We start from the raw sequence: 26,056 nt of genomic DNA, 5'->3' as shown, positions 1-26,056 counted from the left end.
AGCATAAAACATTTATATACTTAAAGTAAGTATATCATATAGTAACGAATACTTACAACACAAAATATTTTTAAAGTTCATCTCAAAAGCATTTATAAATATAAACAATATCAAAACAATTTCACTTTAAATATGAAATGTAGTTTGTATCAATCATCAATTATAACATTGATATATTACCCTGTAACAATAATATAAACCATAGACCTGCAATCAGGAACACAACACTGATCTACAGTCTAACCAACATATCTAGGAACACTTGATGGCTAACCCTTCTCCATCATTAGCACGGCTCAGCCCTTCTCCCTTCACTGACCATCAATCAAGTGGCCTGTGTCAAATGCGCATAGACACTCACAATATCTCACATGTGCATATAACTAACTCAGCACATAACCAGGTGCATATCACAACTCAGCACCACTCAAATATGTACCATTACTGAGTAAGCATATCATATAAAAAGAAATCTCAAATCATTGCATCAAAACGCAATACAATTCAATAGTAAAACCATTTCAAATTCTCATTCAAAACTTAACCAAATCAAACGACTATTGAATTGCCGAAGGTATTACACATTCATAAACAAATACTCATTATATCAAAAGCATCAAAGCATTACTAAAATCAAACAATTATATAGATTCAATTCAAAACTTCTTTCATTTTATACAACATTTGCCAAAGGTAGTATTTGAAATATTTAAACAAGGCATTTCATTGAACACCTTTCGTGCATTCCAAAACAACCATTTAAAACACAATAAACCTTGACATTTTGAATATCAAAATAGCATATTGATTTCAGTAGCAAGGGCTAGTATATCTACTCACCACACAACAACCAAACTAGTCCAAAATATCGTCAAAAGCTGCCTTACTTCCTAGTTGCACCGTCGTTGCCAAAACGAGCACCTAAATGAGTAATGTAAATCACAAAACACCATCACAATGACATAAACATACTTATACAGATATCTAATACTGATTTGACCTAAATTCAGCTCCTAACAATGGATTTCTATATGGTTTATGCATGATTATAAACATGGCAATAAATCTGCCTTAGTAGGCTGAACATTAAGCCTCTATTTAAACATGTCTTGTGAATAGTATAGACATAATTATAACAAACCCTTCGGTGAACCTTTAGCCCTTTGAGTATAGAATCCAAATCAAAAAGCATTTCATCATTTCAATATCTAAACAATGAGTTATACCATTTTTAGTGAGGTGATGTCAAACTGTTTTTACAGTTGAAGCAGTAAAATGTCGCGGTCGTTTTAGATATCAAAATGACAGATTCAGATCAAACTCAAAACAAAAGTTGTAGTAGACACTCAAAAGTTTTTGTGATATCAAGAATTACTCGATTTGGAGTTATAGAACTCGAGATATGCATCTCACACTAAACTGCAAATATTGAATTCAAAAACAGAATATGATATCAGTAGGTAAACTTCAAATACACAAGCTATTTAAATAAAATTTCTTACCAAATGATCTTGAATCTCTTCCTAGACCTCAAGAACAATCAGAATCGAAGCTTTGGAGTTTTAGAATTAGGTTTTATGTTGTGAATTTGTTTTGCAAAGTCTCCATGTTTAAGTAATCTAACTAATTATGAAATTACCAAAATATACTTAGATCTTTAACCTTGGCTCAACACTTAGCAACTCTTAAGGATAATTTTGACATTTACACATAGATAGATATGCTTAATACAAACATCCTCTTAAGCCCTCAATGATATATTAATTATATCTTTCAATCCTTGAGTTTTTTTTTGTTCAATTATACCGATTCAATTAAACTAATCATAACTTTTGTTTTCAATTTATTTTTGACATCTAAAATGCCTATATTCTTATTTCAATTTCTCTTTTATAATAATTATACATGATATGCAATGCATAATGAATTCTAAATGAAATTAATTAATGAATTCTAAACGAGATTAGGTTACGGTTATGACAATATCGCCTCTCTTGCTCTCGCAAACCATATGATTGTTTCTCTACCCAGTTTTTTCTAACCTTATGCACTAGTGAGTGTGATTGGTCAAAGTGTTTATCACCATATCAACCCTTTTTCTCTCTCCCACAATGTGACTTGATCTTTTTGTGATTGACATGGATGAGTCCTTCTTTGATAGGTAGTTTTTTTTTCACATGATGACTCTCATCCGTCCTGCTAATCGTTTCACCGCTAATTATTGTCGCCTTGTTTGGATCATCTGTTGCGAGACTCTTGCCTTATCCACTGGATTTTTCCTTTTGATGTCTTACTCGTCTAGGTCCGATTTTCAATGGGTTGAAATATTTTCTTGAAAACGATCATAACTACCTTTTTGTGGCTTATGTGTTTGCCACTCTTCAGTAGGAGATCGAAGTTTGAACGTTTTCGGCTTCTCGCGAGTTTCATTCTTATCTTTTTTTGCCACGAAACAGAACTTGCTGAAAGGACAAGTAAACTTTGATGTTAGAGTGCGACCCTATTTTTGCGGCCTTCTCTTTTTAATGTCTATTTCTAACTTAGGTGATTTTATGTCTACTCTGCTTCTCGGACCTTGGACTCCATCGTTTCATGATATGTCCTCTTCCTAGGACTTGATCAAACTTTTGTTGTACCGCATTGATTGCTAAATACTTGACCTTATCTTATTTTTTATAAGGGAAAAAAGGTATCCCTTTGTTAATCTTGCTATAACCCTTATTATTTTCTTGGTTCGGAGTTTTCTCCGTGACTATGGGTTGTTCGAGCGAAGAGCTTTGGAAATTGGTAAAGGGTCCATAAGTAGGTTCTTTACTGAGACATCTTTCCATCATCTCTTCTCTTGAGATTGGCTTGGTATTTTTCCTATTTAATATTTTAACGGATCCATACTATAAAACGGTAGTGTTTGGTATAAGGCTCAAATCATAGGGTACACTTTGCAACTCCAACTTTTTTTGGTATAGATGTGATCTTCTAACAAACAAGTGAAACAAAGTTTGTTTGGTATGTGGATTTGATCTACCCATGGGTGCGTCATGCTAATCTCTTCTAGTATTTGGATCTGATCGGCCTATGTACTCAACGAGGTGATCTCTTCCGGCGTCCAAATCTAATCGTCCAATGAACCCGACAAGGTGATCTCCTCCGGCGTCCGGATCTGATCGGCCAATGGACTCGACTAGGTGATCTCCTTTGGCGTCCGGATCTGATCGGCCAATGGACTCGACGAGGTGATCTCCTCCGGCGTTCGGATTTGATCGGCCAATGGGCTCGACGAGGTGATCTCCTCCGGCGTCCGGATCTGATCGGCCAATGGACTCGACGAGGTGATCTCCTCTAGCGTCCGGATATGATCGGCCAATGGACTCGACGAGGTGATCTCCTCTAGCGTCCGGATCTGATCGGCCAATGGACTCGACGAGGTGATCTCCTCTGGCATCCGGACCTGATCATCCAATGGAATCAAAGAGGTGATCTCCTCCGGCTTCTGGACCTAGATCGGTCAAATGACTCGACGAGGTGATCTCCTGTGGTGTCCAGATCCGATCGGCCAGTGGACTCAACGAGTTAATCTCCTCCGATGTTTGGATCTGATTATCTAATGCGTGTTTCCATCCGTACTTGTGTAATTCATAAATTTGATCAACCGCGACGTATTACACGTAACTCGTAGAATTATTGTGATCGATCGTGCCCCAATGTAATTGGATTGAAGCATTATTATGATTAGCCACATCATAAAAAATATGATTTGAAGCATTGTTGTGATCAGCCACATCATACTTCATGTGTCTTGAAGAAATATAGAGATCGGTCTCTCCGTACTTCATGAATTTTGAAGCATTATTTTGATCGATCGCACCATAATGTATATGTCTTAAAGCATTACTGTGATCCACCACGCCATACTAAATGTGGCTCGAGGCATAGTTGTGATCAACCATACCATAATTCATGTGCCTAGAATCATTATTGTAAGCTGCAGCATTGTACTCCGTACTAGATTGATTGATCGATTGCGCCTGATCGTTAGTCCCTCTTCGTGAGCCGATCCATGCTGGTATGTAGTCAAGATCAACCCTTTTTATAGTAGTCTCGGAAATCTCTTGTCGTGCCATGATTTTTGACATGTTATCGTTTATGATTTATAGGTTTCTTCTTATGTCAGACTCGGTCTCTCTTTGAACGGTCTTTTGTTCATCAAGTACGGTCTTCATGGCTCTTGCCAATTAGTCTCCTCCATAATATCCAAGCAGATTTACATGAACGATCACATTCCTCATGGTTGTGGAATCTTCCATTGATAATGGTGAGGGATTTGAGGATATGACACGATAGTGATCACTTAAATTGTCATCTTGGACTTGGCTGAAATTTTTTACTCTGAGATGGACCGATTTCCCTCATGCAGGAGGCATGTTAGTCCTCATATGCAGAAGTTGATCCTTGTCTCCCTTGGTCATGATCGCTACCAAATATGAGTCTAAATCTCCTAATGTCTCGCTTTCTTCGAATAAGCTTGTTTGACTTGTTGAGCATGTATATCTTTTAGGTATCTTAGTACCAATTTTTGTGCTAACCATAAACATGTTGATAGGAGTAGAATACTCCTAGTATTTAATTCGGTTTAGCATCGCATTAATGTATTTTAGTGTGCAAATATGGGTGTTTGTGTGGCTTATTGCATGTTTGAGTATTTAAGGAACATTAGAGCGGTGCAGAGCTTATTTAGCCTAAAAGCGCAAATAATCGACAAAGAAACGATGCAGCAAAGTGTTAAAGCGAAGAAGCGAGTCAAGAAATCTTTTTTGTGCATCTCATGATCGTGAAGACAACCTAAAATCACTTCACAGTCCTGAATAGAGAAACAAAAGGTACCGAGAGACATGGACTACAAGGCTCACGATCGTGACATACTTTTTAAGTGAATGTCACGATCGTGAATAGGCCTAAAGATGGCTTCTCGAAATTTCAATGAAAGAAACAAGACTTGAGACCCACTTCCTCTTTTTGCTAGACACACTTGTACTAGGATGTTTTCTATTTCCTCTTTTGTAGTGACTATATAAAACATTTTATCTCATTTCTAAGTTATGCCTCTTTATGCAATACAACAATTATTCTCTAGGTTTTATTATGTTTTGTGCTCTTAAATTAGGTAGAGAATATTCCTAGGGATTGAGTTCATCATTTAATTTCCAGATTTTAGTTCGTTCTTCAAGTGTTCATCATTTAATACAAGAGTGCCGTTAGTGTTGAAGCTTTATTATCCCATGAATTGTTTATGTTCTTCATTAATACTTCTAAGGTAATTAATCTTTACACTATGTTTAGTTCTTGCTTTTAATTAATTCATTTTGCCATGATAGTTATGAGTAGCTAAGTACCCTTGTTGTTAATGATTGCCATGATTGATTGATTAAGTGTTGGGTTGATATGTAATTAGGGTTTGATGCAATTATTAGGCTTAATGTTTAGATTAAAGTGATCTCTTAATCTATGTTGTGCGTTTAATTAATTGAACTAGAGTTATTTAATTAAACAGACTTAATTAATTGCATGCTTAGGGTTTAATCACGCGAGAGCGGTTTAAGGCTTAGGTGGTTGTTAAGTTTGCGGTTTAAGTATATTCAATTAATGTTATCAAAATCTAATTACACGAGAGCGATACAAATTTTGTTGCATTGATCGAATCTCGGTTTTTTCAATTTCAGACTCGAGAGAGCATAATTGTTGCTTTTAGATAACTTGACTCGAACCAATATCACTATTTGACCCGGTTACTTGAGTTTTGTGTTTTGGTATGATTTATCAATTTCTAGACGTTTTTATCTATTTGATGTATCTCATTTCATTGTCAATTGGTTTTAGTTGTTATTTGATTGATTAGTGTTAAGATGTTTGTTGCTTAGTTGTTTGATTCGATTAGTTTAGAGAAATCCGTTATTTGTAATTTATGATTGGGTTGAGATTTATGATTGGGTTCTGTTTCAGTTTGATGCTTTAATCGGTCGAGTCGATCAGGTTTCGCAAAACAAGCCTTGTAAACAGGTCTTGCAAAAAGAACAAAAGTAACCAACTTATACTAAATCTAACAATATCCATCAAGAGGTTAAGAAACTCATGCAAGATTGATGTTCAATTACTCCTACTCCTAAGCTAACAAATCGCTGAGATTGGTGATAGGAAAACAAAGGGTTTTGAATTTATTTTTTGTTGATTGATTTGAGTTTTCTTTATTAATAAAAAGGGTTAATGTCATAAAAATTCACCAACTTTACATGTTTTCTCATTTTAATCACGCAGTTTAAATTTTCTCATTTTCATGCACGAACTACCACTTTTTTCTCAAATTCATGCACGGTGCTGAGGTGTCACGGCTCCATTGGTATAATTTTCTCATTTTACGCATTTGAGGCATTAACAACGACGAACTCACTCGCTAACATATTGAATCGCATCAACCTGGGACTAACACATATGCTGGCCCAGGACTGACGCACGCTAACGCATTTCTAACGCGGGCTAACGTGTCATCATTTGATTGGTAGGTTAAAAATATAAATTTTCCAATTTTTATAGAAGTGTAATATATGGGGCTAGTGTTTATTTTTTTCTAAATATAATGTTTTAGGATATTTTGTGTGGTTTTCCTAAATTTTAAAGTAATTTTTGATTGAGTTGGATCATTAAATTTAAAATCCAACTTGAAACTAAAAATCCTAAACCTAACATCAAAAGTTTATAACTCAAAACATGAAACATAAAAGTAAAAAGTTGGAATCTCTAAAATAAAAATTATTTTGAAAAAATAAAAATAAAATTATTTTGATTCGGTTTAGGTTGATATTATAAGAAAATTTAGTTTGTCGATTAGGTTTGATTTTGGACATTAAAATAATTGATTAAGTTTGAAAGTAAACCAGACCAAAAAATTCAAATCAAAACTCTGACGTGATCAAACCGAACTGACTTAAAAATTTTGTTCTGTTCGATTGAATTTAAAACTAGAAATTTTAGTTTTTTACTTTGGTTGGTTTGGGTCTTGAAAAAAATAGAAACTTTTAGTTTGGTTCAATTTGAAATTATAAAAGACTAATTTTTTTTGTACAATTCAGTTGGATATTAAAAAAAGTAGAAAATTTTGGTTTCGTTAGGTTTGATTCTGGAAAAACTAAAAAAATTTGGTTTGTTCCACCTAAATTTGAAATTTAAAAAAAACACATTTTGGATCCGTTCGTTTTTTAAGATATAAAAAGGTTTGGTTCAGTTCGATTCAGTTTAATTTTATTTAAAAAAATAGAAAAAATTGGTTTAGTTTGGCTCAATTTAATATTCTAAAAAATATTTTTTCAATTCAATTTTGAGAAAAAAACATAAAATTTTGGTCAGGTTTGATTCAATTTGAAATTATAAATAAAAAATACTTTTTTGGTTCGGTTCGATTCAACTTGAAATTATAAAAAAAATAGTTTTCACTTCGGCTTTATTCAATTAAAAAACATGAAAAACATTTAGTCGATTCGGTTTAATTTGAGATGATAAAAAATTAGTTTTTCGGTTCAATTTAATTCTAAATTGTAGTTTTAAATAAAATGAAATTTATTATTAAACTTTTTTTTATCCAAATAAGAAAATGAAAGTCCTTAAAATATATTATTTGATCCTGTTTACCCATTAAGTCCTTTTTAATTTTTTTTAATTTAATATATTTTAAGTCAAAATGGATTGGATAAAAGTAATCTATGTTTATTTTGGGCAAAAATAAAAAGAAATGTAGAAAAATGTCTAAAAAATAAAATATCAACATTTTAACCTTATTCCCCAACTTGATTTTTCCAACATCAGCTTGTCTATAAAGCCTAATAGATTCATTTATTTGGAAATTTTACACCTATTTAGTTGGGGCTGATTGGATAAAAGTGCCACTTAATAATTTAAAGGGAACATTACATTTTTTATGTTTTTTATTTTAAAGTTTTTGCAAAAATATGTTTTTTTCACAAGTATATGTTTTTTTCTAATTTTTTTTTATAGAAGTATATTTTTTTAAAAAATCTATATAAAATCTACCATTAATCTACTTTATAAAAAAAGTGAAAAGAGCGTTTATTTTTTAAAATTAGAAAGAGCACATTTTTACAAAAAATGTGCTGAAAATAGGTATTTTTATAAGCTCATAGTTTAATTAGCAATTAATAACTTTCTCCTTCCCTCGCTATTATACCCTTTTTTTTTATCATTTTATTTACCCACTCCTAGTTAAAATTCCTAACTTGCTTCTTTCGATTTTCTTTTCATATTTTCATTTTTTCTCTTCTCATTTCGCATTTCTGCCGCAAATTTAAATTCAGTTATATCTTTCAGTGTATGATTTCAGTCCCTCTTCTCTCTGCCTTTAATCCCGTCATCGAACACGGTATATTCAAGACGATGTCGCGTTTATTTTTACTGCGATATCCTAACAAATTTTGTATTTAGATCTATAATTATCTTTCATTTAATTGTTTTATTTTAGATTTGTTAGGTTAAAATTTGAATTTATTAATTAATGATTTTACTATGTTCTTTGGTTGTTTATTAATTTCTGATCTCGTTTTCTATCATTTTTACCATTTCACGTATTATGTTCGATGAAATACTTCAACAAATTTTTGTGTAAGTTTATAAGGTTGTGTAACGTTTTTATAATCACTTAATACGTATAATGTAGCTAAATTTTTATATAGTTCACAAGGTTAAACTAAAACGTCTTTCATTACGATTTTAGATACCAAAATAGAAAAAGTATTAAACAATCCTGTGTGGCTAATAAAAAGACTCTCGCGGGGTTTAAATACAAAATACTCCCGTGTCGCTTAGAGTAAAAAATTAAAATGATAATTTTATTGATAAAAAAAGTATAGTAATTATCTGTTAAGTATTTTTTGCAAATAAATACTTTAAATGCCTATTTTTTGCATTAAGAAGCACAATTGTGTAAAAATTAAACAAAATATACAAATTAAATTCAGCTTAATCTGACACTATTAAAATAATTGTGTTTTTCAGATTCAATTCGTTTTTAAAAGAAAAAAGTTTCACATGGCATTTGACACAAGCCAAACAAAAATAAATGGAATCATAAAAACATGGAAACAAAAAACAAACTAAACCAATCATTTCTCTTAAACCTGAAATATTTAACATTCTTATGAATCAATTTAGTTTAGTTAAAGAAAACTAAATTTTAATTCAGTTCAATTTGAAATTGGATGCACATCCATACTACGTAGGCATGTACCTATGATAAGACAATTTATGATGACGGTTTATGTTTTAAAATAGGCGTCTTGTTCTAAGTCAAATAATCCTCCCAAAACTTACATTTGTACCTGTTTTTGTTCAGAGCTAATATGGGGTTTTTGATATTTGAGGCACTCAAATTTCCGGTCTTATACCTCTTTTGAAATTAATTGCAAAACAGTGCCTGAACCCACTTGTTCCGCATTCTAGAAATGTGGAACAAGTGGTGTTCCGCATTCTTAGAATGCGGAACAACTTAATCAGCTGATTAAGCACGTTCCGCATTCTAAAAATGCAGAACGTGCTGCAGTTACCGTTGGGAGCTGACAGCTCCCAACAATAACAAATGTGTTCCACATTTGAGTAATGCGGAACGCATTTGTATAAATAACCCCTTCGTTCTGAAGGGGTTAATTACAAGCAGTTAAAAATGTGTAATGTAGTGAAAAGAGAGGGTTTGGGGAGATGATAGAAGTAAGAAAAAATTTATTTGGAGAAGCAAGAAAAAACATCGTAGTTAAACGGAAGAAATTTCAGCAAAATATTTGGAGAAGCTACATTATTTGTGCGGTATTATTTTTTCTCGAGGACTACAAGAGGTTAGTCCGTTTAATTTTTTTAATTATTACTTTTAATATTATTGCGGTAGTAAATATTAGAAATTATTATAACATCGTAAAATGTTAGACTTTAATTATTAATTGAAGTTTAGAAAAATAATTGTGTTAATTTTTTGAAAAATTATAATTAATTTGTTCATTTAAATTTTAAATATTTTATTGTTAAAAAAATGATAGAAAATATTGTAGTTTATTAAAATATTATTGTACTAGATTATGTGTATGTTACAAATTTATTTCATATAATTATACTAGTGTATGTTAATGTATTTTTGTAATATTTAAAAAACATATTAGAAATAATGTAACAGTAATTGTAATTTATAAAACATGCTAAAAATTTAAGAATCGCATTTTAAATATAATGGTGATATATTTGCTATTTATTAATTAGAAATGACGACCCCAAATATATCTTTTTTCGATATGGTGTGATGGCCTTATTGTAAGTTCTCCGTGTGGAATAGAATATCATGGCGGTCGTCCGGTTAATATGGCGTTTAGCGAGAGAATGAGTTTGAAGAATTACAAAATATTTGTAGAAGGACAGTTTCTACCGACGGGGAAGTAGAAATTACAAAAATTTACTTCCGGCTTCCAAGAATAGTTGGGGGTGCGATATGCTCGTACTCGTTATTTTCCGTGGAGAATAACGAGCATTTGTTTGGAATTTTGAACGAGGCTGTGAGGTATCTGCAACTGGATATTTTGGAATTGTACGTGGAATACGAGGTTGCGGTTCGTAACAAGATTTTATTGGACCAGTTGGTTTTAGGTAATTCCAGCAGGTCTGAGAGAGATAGCGATAAAGAGGAAGAAGAGGATTTCTATGACAGCAACGAAGAGGATGTCGGGAAGACTTGGGAGAAGATTCACAATATTAGTCGCAACTTCCTGAGCATGTAAGAAGGGTGGATCTTTGCGACTTTGACGTCGCCCCGGAGGCTGATGAAAATATTATGTGGAATCCTGGAATGGAATTCCAAGAAGAGATGGTCTCCATAATCGTGATGCCGTCCAAACTTGTGCGACTTCTTATTCAGTCGGCGTGGGAAGGGAGCACAAGAGTCATCGGACTACCAACTCCACAATAGTGTTGGTTTGTAGGCACAACACTATCTACAAATGGTGGTTGCGCGCTACACTTCTACAAATGACTCAGACGTGGACGTTGACAAAATATAGTGGTCCGTACACGTGCAATCAACTGTCACCTGATACAAACCATCGAAATTTTGGGTCTGGTCCGATCACAAACTATATTAAGGGTCAAGTAATGCTTCAGCGTGATATACGGATCGATACCCTCCGAGCTGGAATTTGGCAAACATATGGAGTTAGGCCTCCGTATAAAAGAACTTGGAATGCAAAAGAAAAGGCAATAACTGATGTTTATGGGGGCTGGTATGATTCATTTTCTATGGTTCATAAGTTCATGAACGAGATGGTGCATGTCAACCCTGGTTCATTCTGGCATGTAGAAGGTATAATCGAATTATGAATTACTATATGGTTTTGTTTTACAACGAGTTGGTTCACGTAATAACTCTAATATTCTTGAACTTGTTATATGTAGGCGCTGAGGTGTACGCTGACGGGATCCTCCAGCCGAAAGTTGTAACGTTCATCAGAATGTTCTGGACTTTCAAACCGACAATTGAGGGATTTCGGTTCTGCAAGCCTGTTTTGTTCGTCGACGGTACTCATTTGTATGGCAAATACAAAATGACCTTGTTGATCGCGTCGGCAATCGATGGGAACAGTCACATAATGCCACTGGCATTTGCACTTGTTGAATCTGAAAGTACTGAGAGTTACGAGTATTTTTTTTAACATTTGCGGGAGCAAGTGATTTGCGAAAGGAAGGTGGCCACTATATCTAATCGGCACGCTGGAATATTGTCAGTTTTGAAGCGTCCTAAATGGGCCGGTGTCGCTCACAAGTTCTTCATCAGACATTTCTGTAGTAATTTTCAGACCAAGTTTAGGAACAAGGTTTTGAAAAAGCTGGCGGAAAAAGCAGGTAAGGTTTTTTACGATTGATTATGTTGACAAAATAGGTTATTATTGTGCGTTAATATTGTGGTTATACTTGTGCTTTAGGCCGAGAATATCAGAAGAAGAAGTACACTCGCTACGTGGACATCATCAAGATTAGAAGCCCATAAGTGTATGCATGCCTAACTAAGGCAGAAAAGCGGCCGGAAAAAAAGTGGACAAGGGTGCATGACAAAAAGGGCCAATGGCACAATGTAATGACTACTAACTATGCCAAGTCTGTCAACGAGGTTTTTGATATTTGAGGCACCCAAATTTCCAATCCTGTGCCTCTTTTGGAATTAATTCAAAAAGAGTGTCTGGACCCACTTGTTCTGCATTCTAGAAATACGGAACAAGTGGTGTTTCGCATTCCTAGAATGCGGAACAAGTTAATCAGCTGATAAATTAATAACCAGCTGATTAAGCACGTTCCGCATTCTAGGAATGCGGAACGTGCTTCTCCCAGATGATTGATTGAGGAGCAGTTTTGTTTCCCCAACCAATGAGGAGATGTAATGATTGGACACTAAATTGCCCAATCATTGCTGAATTTTAAAAAAAAAATAGTTTAAATATTATTAAAAAAAATTAATAAACGATATAAACTAACAACAATTTTAAAATAATTTTATCAAACGATATATTAAGAAACGACTTTAACAAGCGATTTAAATACTTGTTTGATTTAATTAATAATTTTAACAAACGCTTATAAGAAAATAATAATTTTAATAAACGATTATAAAATACAAAATATAGTAAAAATACAATCTATAATACAAAAATCGATAAATGAACAAAAATATGAAATCTAATCCTGATATATAGGATTCCTCGATCTCTGTGTCCTCAAACCGTGAGCCTCTCGTCGGTGCCGCGAGTTGTCTGTAATTGAGTGAAACTGTCTGGGTACAGGAGGGCCCTCGCTGTCGTCCTCGTCTTGAGCTGAAAGCTCAACGTCTGCTTCTGGTGGCGCAGTACCAGTCTCCTTTTGTGTGGCCGGTAGGAGTCTAAAAGACGGAGGTGTGATATCGGGTCGTTAAAAAAACTCGTCGTATGCCTCTGAACCGAGCTTCAGACTGAACAACCAAGACTCTGACAATGAAAAATGAAGTTGTAATGGCTTCTGAGCCTGGTGAGAAGATGGCCGCGAATGTGACGTCGACAGCTGATCATTCAGAGAAAGTGTGGGACGGTAACACTGCCTAAAGGAGTGAACTGTTGATCATCCGTAGATAGCGCGGGAAGGTAATACTGATCTGATGCAGCAAATGGCGGTGGTGTGGCCTGATGGAACTGAGACGGCGGTGGTGTGGCCTGGTGAAACTGAGACGGCGGCGTGCCCAGAGGAGTCGTATATGCCGTTTGTCCATATGACGGCTCAAAAAACGGCATCGACGAAGGCGGGACCTAATACGATGATACCAGAGGTCCTTTAAACACAAAGTAGAAAACGTAACATTTAGATTCTATAATTAAATACGAGGTTAGAAAAGCAATAAAATAATAAATGATGGAACCTGTGGCCACAGAGGCTGTGATGCAGAAGCGGAGGTGGAACCGTAGTACTGAGTCGGCCCATAGTACTCCCTCCGTCTGTCTGAAGTGGCTATAGGATCGAAGTGGTAGTAGACCGGTGGGGGGGATAGGAGTGTCCGGGCGCTGGCGAGGCTAGGGGGTTGTAGGCTGCCGTCTACGCGCTACCCTGATGTGATCCAGATCAATCGTCATGGGAGGAAGAGGAGGTAGTACGTACGTCAAAACTGCTGGCTCTGGTGGGGGCAGTGTGACGTCACGGCGCACCTCTCCGTAAGCCAATTAGGAACTGCGTGCAGCAGTCCTAATCCTAGACGCACGCGCATCTCTCTGCAGGGTGATCATCTCGAAAATATCGCGCTGTTTAAATCGAAAAAATAAATTGTCAGTGTATACATTAGTAAGACAAATTTAATAAAAAAAATAAGTACGTACACTCTGTCCGGCCGCTGCACCCTCATGGGTAATCCAACGTCGGCTGCGGCTTCGGAACCACTCCATATACTCTGAATGGTAGTGAGGTGGATGCTGGTAACCCTGAACAACGTAAGTCGCTCTGTTGTTCCAAATCTGGACATAATCAGTGAGCAGTTCCTCGAAGTTGTAGTTCCCCTGATACTGGATATTATGAAAGCGCCGATCCTGCATGGCAGCTAGGGGAATAGGCTGCAGTAAGCCGAACTGCTGAAGATGGAGTGGATAACGTTGTAAGAGTATGGCTGCCACACGATACGCGTACGTAAATTAAAAAGTTAGTTAACATTTATCCTTAAATTAGTTGAATTAAAAGAATAATAAAACTTACATCGTCGTAATGCAACCCGTCCAATACAAGTCTGAAGTGACGAACAGAGTGTTTGGGAACCCGCCGTGTCCCCTGCTCCCGCTGCCTGGGACCCCCCCATCTGCAGACATTTTTAAATTATATTAAAAGTACAGTGACATCCAAATATAGATAACTTTATACGAAAAATGTACCTGTCACCCAAAGGTAACCCCCCCCCCCCTGACACTAAAATCTGCCAAACGGGGACGCAATGGCCTAAGATGCTCGAAAGCCCAGAGCTGTAGAATCCACACAGCGCCCCCAATGTTGTGTCTGTTCGCCGAAGCTGTGGCCCTGAGGCAGATCTCGTGATACAAGTAGGCTAGAACTGTCGATCCCCAGCTGATCTCGCGCAGACGACCTAAATCCGCCAGATGCGGTAGAATCCTCACGCCCAAGTGGCCACTGTTTAAATCCGGAAAGCAAAGACCCTGTAAAGCAGCCCAAAGGTACGCTCGAACTGCATGGTCAATTTGCTACTCTGTAGCACCCGCCGGCAAAACCTTCCACTCAGCGAACTGACAACCAAGCAGTAGTGACCTACGAGGACCGAGGTGTACGGGGACGGCTAACCTCAAGCTGACTCCCTAAAAGGGGAATAGATACAGTGCTCCAATCTCGGATACGAGGTCCGGTAACTGGTGTCCATTCACGGGGAGACCTGTCAGGATGGCCACGTCCTACAACGTGATAGTACACTCGCCCTCTGGAAACATAAATGTGTTTTGTCTCCGGTCTCCACCTCTCAACAAGAGCAGTGATCAGGCACAAGTCAACGGAAAATGTCGCATCGCGATAAAACCAGACATGCCCGTCTGAATGACCCCATCCCTGATGCGAGAATGTATCTCGTGAAACGGTCTCACTCTAGCGCTCGATCATGACCCTAGAGAAGACTCGTCGTCTTGATAAAAAACAACAATTTTATAGAAATTAGATTGTAACAAAAACAGCAAATCTAAAGTATTGTGCCAAAAACAAAACATGATGTTACCTGGTTATTCCAAATAACCAAGGACCTGTGATCGTCATGCATGGTAAGAACGTCGGGCACCTGTGGCCCAGGAGTGTAGTAGTCGTGGCGTTCAGCCATAGCTGAAATAACAAAGACATAAAAATTCAATTTTATAATTATAAAAAATTACAATAACATTCATAATAAACCATTCAAAAAAATAACATTCATAAGAATACATTACAATGACATTCATTAGAAAAATTAAATATGACTTTCATAAGAAGTATACATTACAATAACATTTATAAAAAGATTATCATTCAAAATAATTACAATAACAGTCATAACTACTTCCAATTTATTACACAATAATGTGGAAGCTACTCATCTCGGATTGGTACAATCATTTGCATTGTGACCCCCTGTTATAACATCTGCTACACCAGTTAGGACTCTGATCTTCCATGTATTCTTGATCCATCTCGTTCCTGTAGCGCTGGTTGACCGGACGCGCTCTTTTTCTACGCCATTCAGGGTTTGGAATGAAGTGCGGTTCCCCGGACTCCCTCCAGTATGTACGGGCACGTAATACTTTCAATGGAGTGTTCCAGCATTGAATAGCAAACTTGGTCTGATAATGCCAATGCACAAAGTCATGAGGGTTCAGCTTCTCCTTCGCACAAACGGCCATAGCATGAGAGCAGGGCAACTTAAATTATTGGAATTTACCGCACGTGCATTTCTTTTTCTGAAGGTTTACCGTATGGGTATTTCCTCCTCTCCCATTAGAGTGGTTCTTCCTAGTTTCCACTTTGCAAATCATCGTAGAACGGTCGCATGTCTTGCTGGTATGGAAATGGGCCTTGTCCCCCCTCTGTTTCAGTAGTTGTATGCATATTGGAGTGTCGTGAACGTTGCTGTCAATTAATGACTCGTACGTCTTCCAACGCGTGTCGAACATTTTGACCAGCCTATCAAAAATTGCCTCAATCATTGATGTGATCGGAAGCCCCCTTATATTCTTCAGGGTCGCATTGAAACTGAAGAATATAAGAGGGGCTTCCGATCACATCAATGATTGAGGCAATTTTTGATAGGCTGGTCAAAATATTCGACACGCGTTGGAAGACGTATGAGTCATTGATTGACACCAACGTTCACTACACGTTCACTACACTCCAATATGCATCCAACTACAAAAACAGAGGGGGGACAAGGCCCGTTTCCATACCAGCCAGATATACGACCGTTCTACGATGACTTGCAAAGTGGAAACTAGGAAGAACCACTCTTGGAGAGGAGGAAATACTCATACGATAAACCTTCAGAAAAAGAAATGCACATGCGGTAAATTCCAGCAATTTAAGTTGCCCTGCTCTCATGCTATGGCCGTTTGTGCGAACGAGAAGCTGAACCCTCATGACTTGTGCATTGGCATTATCAGACCAAGTTTGCTTTACAATATTGCTGGAACACTCCATTTAAAGTATTATGTGCCCGTACATACTTGAGAGAATCCGACGAATCGCACTTCATTCCAAACCCTGAATGGCGTAGAAAAAGGGGGCATCCGGTCAACCAGCGCTATAGAAACGAGATGGATCAAAAATACAGAGAAGATTAGAGTCCTAACTGGTGTAGCAGATGTTGTAACAGGGGTCACAATGCAAATGACTGTACCAATCCAATTCAAAATGAGTAGCTTCCACATTATTGTGTAATAAATTGGAAGTAGTTATGACTGTTATTGTAATTTTTTTAAATGATAATCTTCTTATGAATGTTATTGTAAAATATTCTTCTTATGAATGTCATATTTAATTTTTCTAAAGAATGTTATTGTAATGTATTCTTATGAATGTTATTGTAATTTTTTATAATTATAAAGTTGAGTTTTTATGTCTTTGTTAGTTCAGCTATGGCTGAACGCCACGACTACTACACTCCTGGGCCACAGGTGCCAGATGTTCTTACCATGTAGACAATCACAGGTCCTCGATTATTTGGAATAACCAAGTGACATAATGTTTTATTTTTGGCACAATAGTTCAGATTTATTGTTTTTGTTACATCTAATTTTTATAAAATTGTTATTGTTTCTCAGGACGACGAGTCTTCTCTAGGGTCACGATCGAGCGCCAGAGTGACTCCGTTTCACGAGATACATTCTCGCATCAGGGAGGGGTCATTCAGACGGGCATGTCTGGTTTTATCGCGATGCGCCAGTTTTCGGTTAACTTGTGCCTGATCACTGCTCTTATTGAGAGGTGGAGTCCGGAGACACACACATTTATGTTTCCAGAGGGCGAGTGTACTATCACGTTGCAGGACGTGGCCATCCTGACAGGGCTCCCCGTGGATGTCACGCCAGTTACCGGACCTCGTATCCAGGATTGGAGCACTGTATCTGTTCCTCTTTTAGGGAGGCAGCTTGAGGTTTACCGTCCCCGTACACCTCGGTCCTCGTGGGTTACTACTGCTTGGTTGTCTGAACAGTTCGCTGAGTGGAAGGATTTGCCGAGGGGTGCTACAGAGGAGCAGATTGACCATGCAGTTCGAGCGTATCTTTAGGCTGCTTTACAGGGTCTTTGCTTTCCGGATTTAAACAGCGGCCACTTGGGCGCGAGGATCCTACCGCATCTGGCGAATTTAGGTCGTTTGCACGAGATCAGCTAGGGATCGGCAGTTCTAGCCTACTTGTACCACGAGCTATGCCTCTGCGCTAGAGCTTCGACGAACAGACACAAAATTGGGGGCGCTGTGTGGATTCTACAGCTCTGGGCTTTCGAGCGTCTTAGGCCATTGCATCCCTGTTTGGCGGACTTTAGCGTCACGGGAGGGAAGGGGGGGTTACCTTTTGTGACAGGTACATTTTTCGTCTAAAGTTATCTCTATTTGGTTTGGTCACTGTACTTGTAATATAATTTAAAAATGTCTGCAGATGGGGGGGTCCCAGACAGCGGGAGCGGGGGACACGGCGGGTTCCCAGACACTCTGTTCGTCACTTCAGACTTGTATTGGACAGGCTGCGTTACGACGATGTAAGTTTTATTATTCTTTTAATTGAACTAATTTAAGGATAAATGTTAATTAACTTTTTAGTTTACGTACGCAGATTGTGTGGCAGCCATACTCCTACGACGTTATCCAGTCCATCCCCCAGATCTACCTAACAGTGTAACATATTTGGCGTGCCCGAGTGCCACTGATCTACTTCCACATCGTCGAGTGGCACCAGCCGGACAGAGTTCTTCAGCAGTTTGGCTTACTGCAGCCTATTCCCCTAACTGCCATGTAGGATCGGCGCCTTCATAACATTCAGTATCAGGGGAACTACAACTTCGAGGAACTGCTCACTGATTATGTCCAGATTTGGAACAACAGAACGAATTACGTTGTTCAGGGCTACCAGCTCCAGCATCCACCTCACTACCATTCAGAGTATATGGAGTGGTTCCGGAGCCGCAGCCGGCGTTGGATTACCCAAGAGGGCGCAGCGGCCGGACAGAGTGTACGTACTTATTTTTTTATTAAATTTGTCTTACTAATGTATACACTAACAGTTTATTTTTTCGATTTAAACAGCGCGATACTTTCGAGATGATCGCCCTGCAAAGAGACGCGCGTGCTTCTAAGATTGGGACTACCGCACGCAGTTCCCAATTGGCTTACGGAGAGGATCGTCGTGACGTCACACTGCCCCCACAAGAGCCAACAGTTCCGTCGTACGTACTTCCTCCTCTTCCTCCCCCTGACGATCGATCTGGATCACATCAGGGTAGCGCGTAGACGGCAGCCTAGAGTCCCCCAGCCTCGCCAGAGCCCGAACGCCCCTATCCCCCCCACCGGTATACTACCACTTCGATCCTACAGCCACTTCAGACAGACGGAGGGAGTACTATGGGCCGACTCAGTATTACGGTTCTACGTCCGCTTCTGCATCACAGCCTCCATGGCCACAGGTTTCAGGTCATTTATTAGTTTATTGCTTTTCTAACCTCGTATTTAATTATATAATCTAAATATTACGTTTTCTACTTTGTGTTTCAAGGACCCCAGGTATCATCGTATCTGTTCCCGCCTTCGTCGATGCCGTTTTTTGAGCCGTCATATGGACAGACGACATATACGACTCCTCTGGGAACGCCGCCGTCTCAGTTCCACCAGGCCACACCATCATCGTCTCAGTTCCATCAGGCCACACCACCGCTGTTTGCTGCATCAAATCAGTATTACCGTCCTGCGGTTTCTACGGATGATCAGCAATTCACTCCTTTAGATCAGTGTTACCGTCCCACGCTGCCTCCGGATGATCAACTGTCGACGTCACATTCACAGCCATCTTCTACTCACCAGGCTCAGGATCCATCACAACTTCACTTTTCACTGTCAGAGTCTTGGTTGTTTAGTCTGGACCTCGGTTCAGAGGCATACGACGAGCTTTTTTCACGACCCGATATCACACCTCCATCTTTTAGACTCCTACCGCCCACACATGAGGAGACCGGTATGGCGCCACCAGGAGCAGACGTTGAGCTTTCAGCTCAAGACGAGGACGACGACGACCACAGCGAGGGCCCTCCGGTACCCAGACAGTTTCACTCAATTACAGAGAGCTCGAGGCACCGACGGGAGACTCACGGTTTGAGGATACAAAGACCTAGGAATCCTAGATATCAGGATTAGATTTTATATTTTAGTTCATTTATCGATTTTTGTATTTTAGTAGATGTATTTTTACTATATTTTGTATTTTATAATTGTTTGTTAAAATTATTATATTTTATAAGCGTTTGTTAAAATCATTAGTTAAATCAAACAAGTATTTAAATCGCTTGTTAAAGTTGTTTCTTATTATATCGTTTGATAAAGTTATTTTAAAATTGTTGTTAGCTTATAGCATTTATTAATTTTTTTTGAATAATATTTAAACTATTTCTTTTTAAGTTCAACAATGATTGGGCACTTTAGTGCCCAATCATTGCATCTCCCCAATGATTGGGGAGACAAAACTGCTTCCCAATCATTAGGGAGAAGCACGTTCCGCATTTCTAGAATGCGGAACGTGCTTAATCAGCTGATTAATATTTAATCAGCTGATTAAGTAGTTCCGCATTCTAGGAATGCGGAACACCACATGTTCCGCAATTCTAGAATGCGGAACATGTGGGTGCAGGCACTCTTTTGGAATTAATTCCAAAAGAGGCACAAGACCGGCAAATATCAAAAACCCGCTAATATGAAGGTTCTTTTCTTCTTTCAAAACCAAAAAAAAAAAATCCTTTGTCAACCGTGAGGAAAATAAATTGATGAATAAGTGAAAATTGAAGAAGATAGCCATTATTTTTCTAGAAGCTCATAAAAAAATTCACCTGAAAAAGAAAATCCAAAATGTCCATGAGCCCTTGTTAAAAGGAAGAGAGCATATGTTAGACTTGCCAGAGACTAAAATTTGCAGAGCCGCCAAAATCTGCGTATACAGTTCTAGATAACCCAAACACAAGTTATCTCCGACAGAATGGTTGGTCTGATATTCAAGTATGAGCAGACGCTGCTTCTTTATCTTCAACATAAAATGGAATGGGTTTGGTTGGAGCGGGCAAACGGCCGATGCTATCAACTTTATCTTTTAGCTTTGGTGGAGGCCTGGCTGCTTTTGGCAATAATCTGCCCTTCTTTTCAAACCACTCCGGCTTCAGCAGTGCCCGCAGACCCAGCTCGTTGTAATGCACTCGTCTCACAGTCCCACCGGCAGCTTCAACTGCTTGTTTCGCACTTACAGTCACTCTTGATACCTACAAACTTCCAGTTGTAAGCACAAGATTGCTTTACATGCAAAAAAAATTTGAGTACAATTACAAGCCTAAGAGCTTGCAAGTGAAATGTTTTATCAATTTCAACCCGATTTTGTTTTAGCAATTTGCATCAAAAGCTACTGCAGAATACGTCGAAAGGATCACAAAAACACAGCATAGTACAGAAATATAGCAAAATGTAGATCAGTAACAAAGAAGCACATACATTGTGTCTATAAGTTTGATGTAATTTTCAGAAGCACTTTCTCATATCATATACATACGATCTTTACTAGATGTGCACGTTAACCTTTTTAGTATACTCATGTTGTATTTTCAACACTTCCAATAAAAGGAAGAAAATATATCTTCTTGCCCATAAATGCATAAATGAGAAACAGGTCATGAAAGAGAGGTTTTTAAGTGTATATCGATAATATAGGACAGCTTGGGAAAACTATCCTGCGCGGGTTAACTTGCAGAAACTAATGGTTTGATAGGCTAAAATCTACGACTAAACATGAGATTTCAGATCTGAATTATGAGGAAAAAAGTAAAGAAAAGATTAAAAAGATTCTTTTAAGTTTTAAGAATCAACACCTAATAGGTTTTAAGCAATCGCACCTAAAAAAACTCCAACGCAATTGCACCTAGAGTTTGTATGAGTTGAGTCAACACAATTGAGATAGCATCATAAAGCAGAAAATTTATTATTCTCGAACTTTATATAAATAAAGCAGCAAAATATACTAGTATTTATAGATTCACAATAAACCTCAATACTACTAAAATTAATAATCCTAAACAAGGAACATTAAACTAATACTAACTAGAAAATCCTAAGCCAATTAGAACTTCTAAATAATATTTTAAATAAAATAAAAGACTCCTAAATTACTACTTGCTCATCAAAGATAGAATAGAATAGAAGTCACAGAAATACCATTTGAGTGTTAAAATTGCAAATACTAGACAAAATTCTAAGTTTCCAAATTCTTTGAGTTTTATTTGACTACTTCCTTGTCTAAACGAATCTAAGGATGAGAACAGAACTTTACCCATCAATAATATCAGAAAATTGCGACAAATTAAATCTTGTAGAAACTATACAAAGCAACATTATCGCAAAAGATAAAGAAGTATTATCGCTATTACTGTGAGTGGGTATCAACGCAGTGAAGCAGTAACTTCCATATATATATAGGACCGTCACAATGACAATAATAACATTACCCAAATCAGTAGGAAATGTGATTATATAAATTCTAGATATGAGAACACGCAAATGATAGCTTAGATTGTAGCTAGTAAAAGTGGAATTCAAAAATACAAATCTAACTGAACATAAGCAGAAATTGTCAGATGATATTTACCTCCAGATGAATAGGCCATTTAATTTGTTCAGCACCGCGTCCCATCAATCTTACTCCATTTTCTATCTGTTTTCCTATGGCTCCAGTATCCTATCACAAAATCTGCAAAGATCAACATAATCCAAAAGCCACTGTTGAAGGTGATTCATTTGAAAATTATAGAAGGATGATTGTTTACCTTGAGAGTTTTCATCGTGATCAATTCGTGCGAATCTATCTTCCCTTCATTTATGAGCTTAGCAATCTTCCCCAACCCGACTGGCTGCCAAGTACAAGCAGATATCAAAAAGCAAACCGAAAGTAGTGGAATAGATTAAAGACTACCGATAAGAAGGTTAAACAGGAAAATCTCTATTAAGTCTTCAATATAAAGAACGCATCTTTTATTTTAAGTTTTCCTAATATTGAATGAATTGAATGCTATGCTCTGTACATCTTAGCAATTTAAGGTGACTAAACTACAGTTACATACAGCCTTATTGTCTGCACTAGTGCTTTCTTCACCCTCATCCTTCTTTAAATACATTTTAGTTTTTCACACGTCTAATTCCGTACCATCTTCTTCATATATTGCATATAACATACATCAGCAGCAAGAAGCTACTCCTTTTCTTTAAATGCCGTCAAACAACCAGTGAGGTGAGCGCTCATGTATTGGCTAGTCCAGACGGAAAGCTTAGATTTCTATTCTACTATAAAATTGAAATGTAACACCAGCTAGTGAATGAAGTCGAGATGCGTGTCATACTGTCACTATGAGTATCAGGTAAGTAGATGGAGCTTGGAATTTTCTGAGCCAAAAAAGGTATTGAGAAAAAGATCCATAACCAAATTATACTATTGTCATTTTGACCATAATTGAATCAAACTACAACATTCACACTGCCACTCCCACCGTTTCCACTAATTTAAATATTTAGTTCATGCCTTGATTATTAGCCGGGATGCTACTAATATTGGATTAATGTTTAATCTGCAAAATTAAATACATTTTCCTCAAACAAAATCTTTTACATCTTAATTCTAACATCCATGTCGAAAAGATCCTTATTCAGTTCACTTTGGTTAACTACAATTAACACATTGCACCAAAACATGATAATCTAAAATAGAAGTATAACACAAAGCAGCAAACACAATTACCTGAAAAGTGAGGCTAAAAGGGTTCTTAAACCCTCTCTTCGGCATACGACGTCGCATCGGAGTCTGGCCACCTTCAAATCCAAACTTCATAGTGCCTCTAGCTTTCTGCCCTTTATGACCTCTCCCTGCAGTTTTTCCTTTGCCAGAACCAATCCCACGTCCTTTCCTTGTCTTAAGCTTTCTGGGTATTTTCTCTCGCAGATCATTTAAAGCCAACAAGCTGTAACTCCGAGTACCCATCAATCCAAACGCTTTAATTGAGCTGAATTCATTAGGGTTTTGCAGAGTAAGTGAGTGAAGAAGCTGTGAAATGGGTTTTGGGTTGATTGTAGATTGGAGAGCTGAGGTTGATGAAATAAGTGAACAAATTAATCTTCTTCTCAACATTTTTTGATTAGGGTTTTTTTTGGATTCAATTTTTCAATTTTAGATCATGTAATTCAATTCTAGGGTTTCAAGTGACAGTAGAACAACACGAGACAGGAGCATTTTACGAATAACAGTAATTTCTTTTTAAATTTTTAAAATTATTGTTTTTAATAATCCCTATTGTTTTATTTGAAAGGCCTAATGCCTCAAATAACCCCGACCTTTTAGCCTCTTTTCAATTCTACTCTGACGTTAACAACTGGTCAATTTTATCATAGTTTATATTTTCTCGTTTCAATTGTACCCTAATTTTTTAATTTTTCACAATTTTTTTTATTTAAATGATGAAATCATTTAATTAACTAAGTTTAAAGATATTCATTCAAAAAAGTACAAATAAGTCTTTTATTTTTAAAAACTAATTAAAAACCATAATCAAATTAAAACTAATTTAAATTCTTAATTAATTTAACTAAATCTAAATAAATTTTCAACATATACAATTAATATATGCTAGATATGGAGAACGTTTTTTTAATTTTTTTCCAAACAAAAAAAACGTCAATTTAATATTTCAGGGTACTATTGAAACACAAGAATGCAAAATAGGGTAAAATTAACAAATTTTCAACGTCAAGATAAGATTGAATATGGGCTAAAAGATTGGGGTTTTTTGACGCATTAGGACTATTTTAAATAAGACAAAAGGGCTGAAAAACTATCCACCTTTCATTTTTTTTTTCAATAGCACCCTGACCTTATAATTTTTTCAATAGCACCCTATTTCGTATTTTCAGTTTCAATAGCACCATAAAGCATCAAATTGAACTTTTTCATTGGGTTAATATTCAAAACATCCTTCATATATATCATAAGTTCTAAATATTCTACAATGTTTTAAATTATACATAAACGCCCTCTAATTCACAAAATAAAAAAAATGAATAAATATTTAATTAAATTAAAATTGTGGCCGAATCCGGAGACGAGCTGCTGGTCTTGCCCCATGGAAGACCAGCGGTTGCGGGTCTTCCCCTGTCACGACCCGATTTCCGCCTAGAAACTCGTGTCGAGACCGGCGCTAGAGAATGGGATGGTTGTTCCGAAACCCGTAGAAGCCAAGGAAAAACAGTAAAAACTTTTCTCGTTTTGAAAACATAAAAGGTTTCAATCTCTTTTTGCAAGTATTTGAAAACCTTTAGACAAACGTGTAATCAAAACCGTGCGATTTTATTTCTGAACTCAGGGTAGTACGTGTACGCTGCATGTATCCTAACACAACCCTGTCCGAAAACAATGACAGCGGTGCAAACCAGTTATCACATCAAGTAACCGGTTTAAGCATGTTAAGTAATTAATAACAAAACTTTTATCAAAACCAGATTTCTTATAAACAACTGGCAAAAGCCCCTTTTATAAAAACATGCTTTTGTCCCAAAATGATACTGACAGTAGTTTCACATCAGAGTTTAAGCATTTACAAATGAACTACTGTTCAGAGCTAGAACTATTCTGCAGCTCTAGAGTGACCTTTATTTAATTACAACTTCCAGAGAAAGAACCGGAAGTCTTGTCACATCAATTATCATTTACCTGTGAAAGGGAAATCAACGGGGGTCAAATATGAGTGAATTCACATAGTTACTCAAACATATTAATAAAAGCAGAAATCGCATGTAAACGCACTTTGTGCAGCCAAATAACTGATCCAAATGAAACCCTAAGAGAAACCTCATTTGGTTAACTATGGTTAATACCACAGTTCATGCTAACTTGTTTAACACAGGATGAACTGTGAACTCACGTTATCACAGTCATCTTATTTCTGTGTAAGGTTTGCTGGGCCGTAAATTGAATTACTGGCTCCCCAGAATAACCTGTTAGGTCTAGGCCGCTTTGCAAGCATCTGGCCAAAGAACCCAACTAGTATGCAATGCAATGATTTATTAATACCGGTGATCACACAGTCCTATTGTTGCCCAATAGATAGCACGTTCCAGTGGATCTATATATTGGTTTCAAATTGACTCTATGCAATGCAATTTCAAACACATTTTTAGTTGTAAATGTTTTGACATCAATATTCAAAAGTAAATATGCGAACTCAC

At 37.0% G+C, this 26,056-nt stretch overlaps 3 protein-coding genes across 3 annotated transcripts; 1 reads left to right on the top strand and 2 right to left on the bottom strand.

The window, feature by feature from the left end:
* Positions 1–4,664: 4,664 nt before the first annotated feature.
* Positions 4,665–12,076, top strand: LOC126656842 (uncharacterized). The gene is made up of 7 exons (XM_050351465.1): positions 4,665–4,813; positions 10,303–10,353; positions 10,451–10,810; positions 10,896–11,392; positions 11,485–11,712; positions 11,815–11,931; positions 12,012–12,076. Exons 1-7 carry the CDS (start codon positions 4,665–4,667, stop codon positions 12,074–12,076), a joined length of 1,467 nt encoding a protein of 488 aa, XP_050207422.1.
* Positions 12,077–12,642: 566 nt separating this feature from the next.
* LOC126656060 (uncharacterized) lies at positions 12,643–15,394 on the bottom strand. The gene is made up of 4 exons (XM_050350521.2): positions 15,305–15,394; positions 14,290–15,214; positions 13,920–14,203; positions 12,643–13,844 (listed from the first exon to the last, which is right to left on the bottom strand). Exons 2-4 carry the CDS (start codon positions 14,387–14,389, stop codon positions 13,767–13,769), a joined length of 462 nt encoding a protein of 153 aa, XP_050206478.1. The 5' UTR covers positions 14,390–15,214; positions 15,305–15,394; the 3' UTR covers positions 12,643–13,766.
* Positions 15,395–20,550: 5,156 nt separating this feature from the next.
* On the bottom strand, positions 20,551–24,091 carry LOC126656840 (uncharacterized). The gene is made up of 4 exons (XM_050351464.2): positions 23,580–24,091; positions 22,615–22,698; positions 22,437–22,526; positions 20,551–21,063 (listed from the first exon to the last, which is right to left on the bottom strand). The coding sequence occupies exons 1-4, from the start codon at positions 23,964–23,966 to the stop codon at positions 20,803–20,805; spliced, it is 822 nt and encodes a 273-aa protein (XP_050207421.2). The 5' UTR covers positions 23,967–24,091; the 3' UTR covers positions 20,551–20,802.
* Between the last annotated feature and the right edge of the window lie 1,965 nt (positions 24,092–26,056).

This window comes from Mercurialis annua, linkage group LG7 (genome assembly GCF_937616625.2).
Source record: "Mercurialis annua linkage group LG7, ddMerAnnu1.2, whole genome shotgun sequence".
Classification (NCBI taxonomy): Eukaryota; Viridiplantae; Streptophyta; class Magnoliopsida; order Malpighiales; family Euphorbiaceae; genus Mercurialis; species Mercurialis annua.
Note: the sequence above shows the minus strand (reverse complement) of the source record. Positions and strands in the feature narration are given on the sequence as shown.

Bases quoted from the DNA above. Each gene is read 5' to 3' on its own strand.
- LOC126656842 (XM_050351465.1), top strand. From the start codon at position 4,665: ATGGGTGTTTGTGTGGCTTATTGCATGTTTGAGTATTTAAGGAACATT. The intron at 10,354-10,450 runs GTAAGTTCTCCG...AAATATTTGTAG, and splicing joins TATGGTGTGATGGCCTTATT to AAGGACAGTTTCTACCGACG. The intron at 11,713-11,814 runs GTACTGAGAGTT...GAATATTGTCAG, and splicing joins TGCACTTGTTGAATCTGAAA to TTTTGAAGCGTCCTAAATGG.
- LOC126656060 (XM_050350521.2), bottom strand. From the start codon at position 14,389: ATGGGGGGGTCCCAGGCAGCGGGAGCAGGGGACACGGCGGGTTCCCAA. The intron at 14,204-14,289 runs GTAAGTTTTATT...ATCGTGTGGCAG, and splicing joins ACGGGTTGCATTACGACGAT to CCATACTCTTACAACGTTAT. The intron at 13,845-13,919 runs GTACGTACTTAT...CGATTTAAACAG, and splicing joins GTGCAGCGGCCGGACAGAGT to CGCGATATTTTCGAGATGAT.
- LOC126656840 (XM_050351464.2), bottom strand. From the start codon at position 23,966: ATGTTGAGAAGAAGATTAATTTGTTCACTTATTTCATCAACCTCAGCT. The intron at 22,699-23,579 runs GTAATTGTGTTT...TGTACTTGGCAG, and splicing joins CTTTTAGCCTCACTTTTCAG to CCAGTCGGGTTGGGGAAGAT. The intron at 21,064-22,436 runs GTAAATATCATC...GGAAGTTTGTAG, and splicing joins AATGGCCTATTCATCTGGAG to GTATCAAGAGTGACTGTAAG.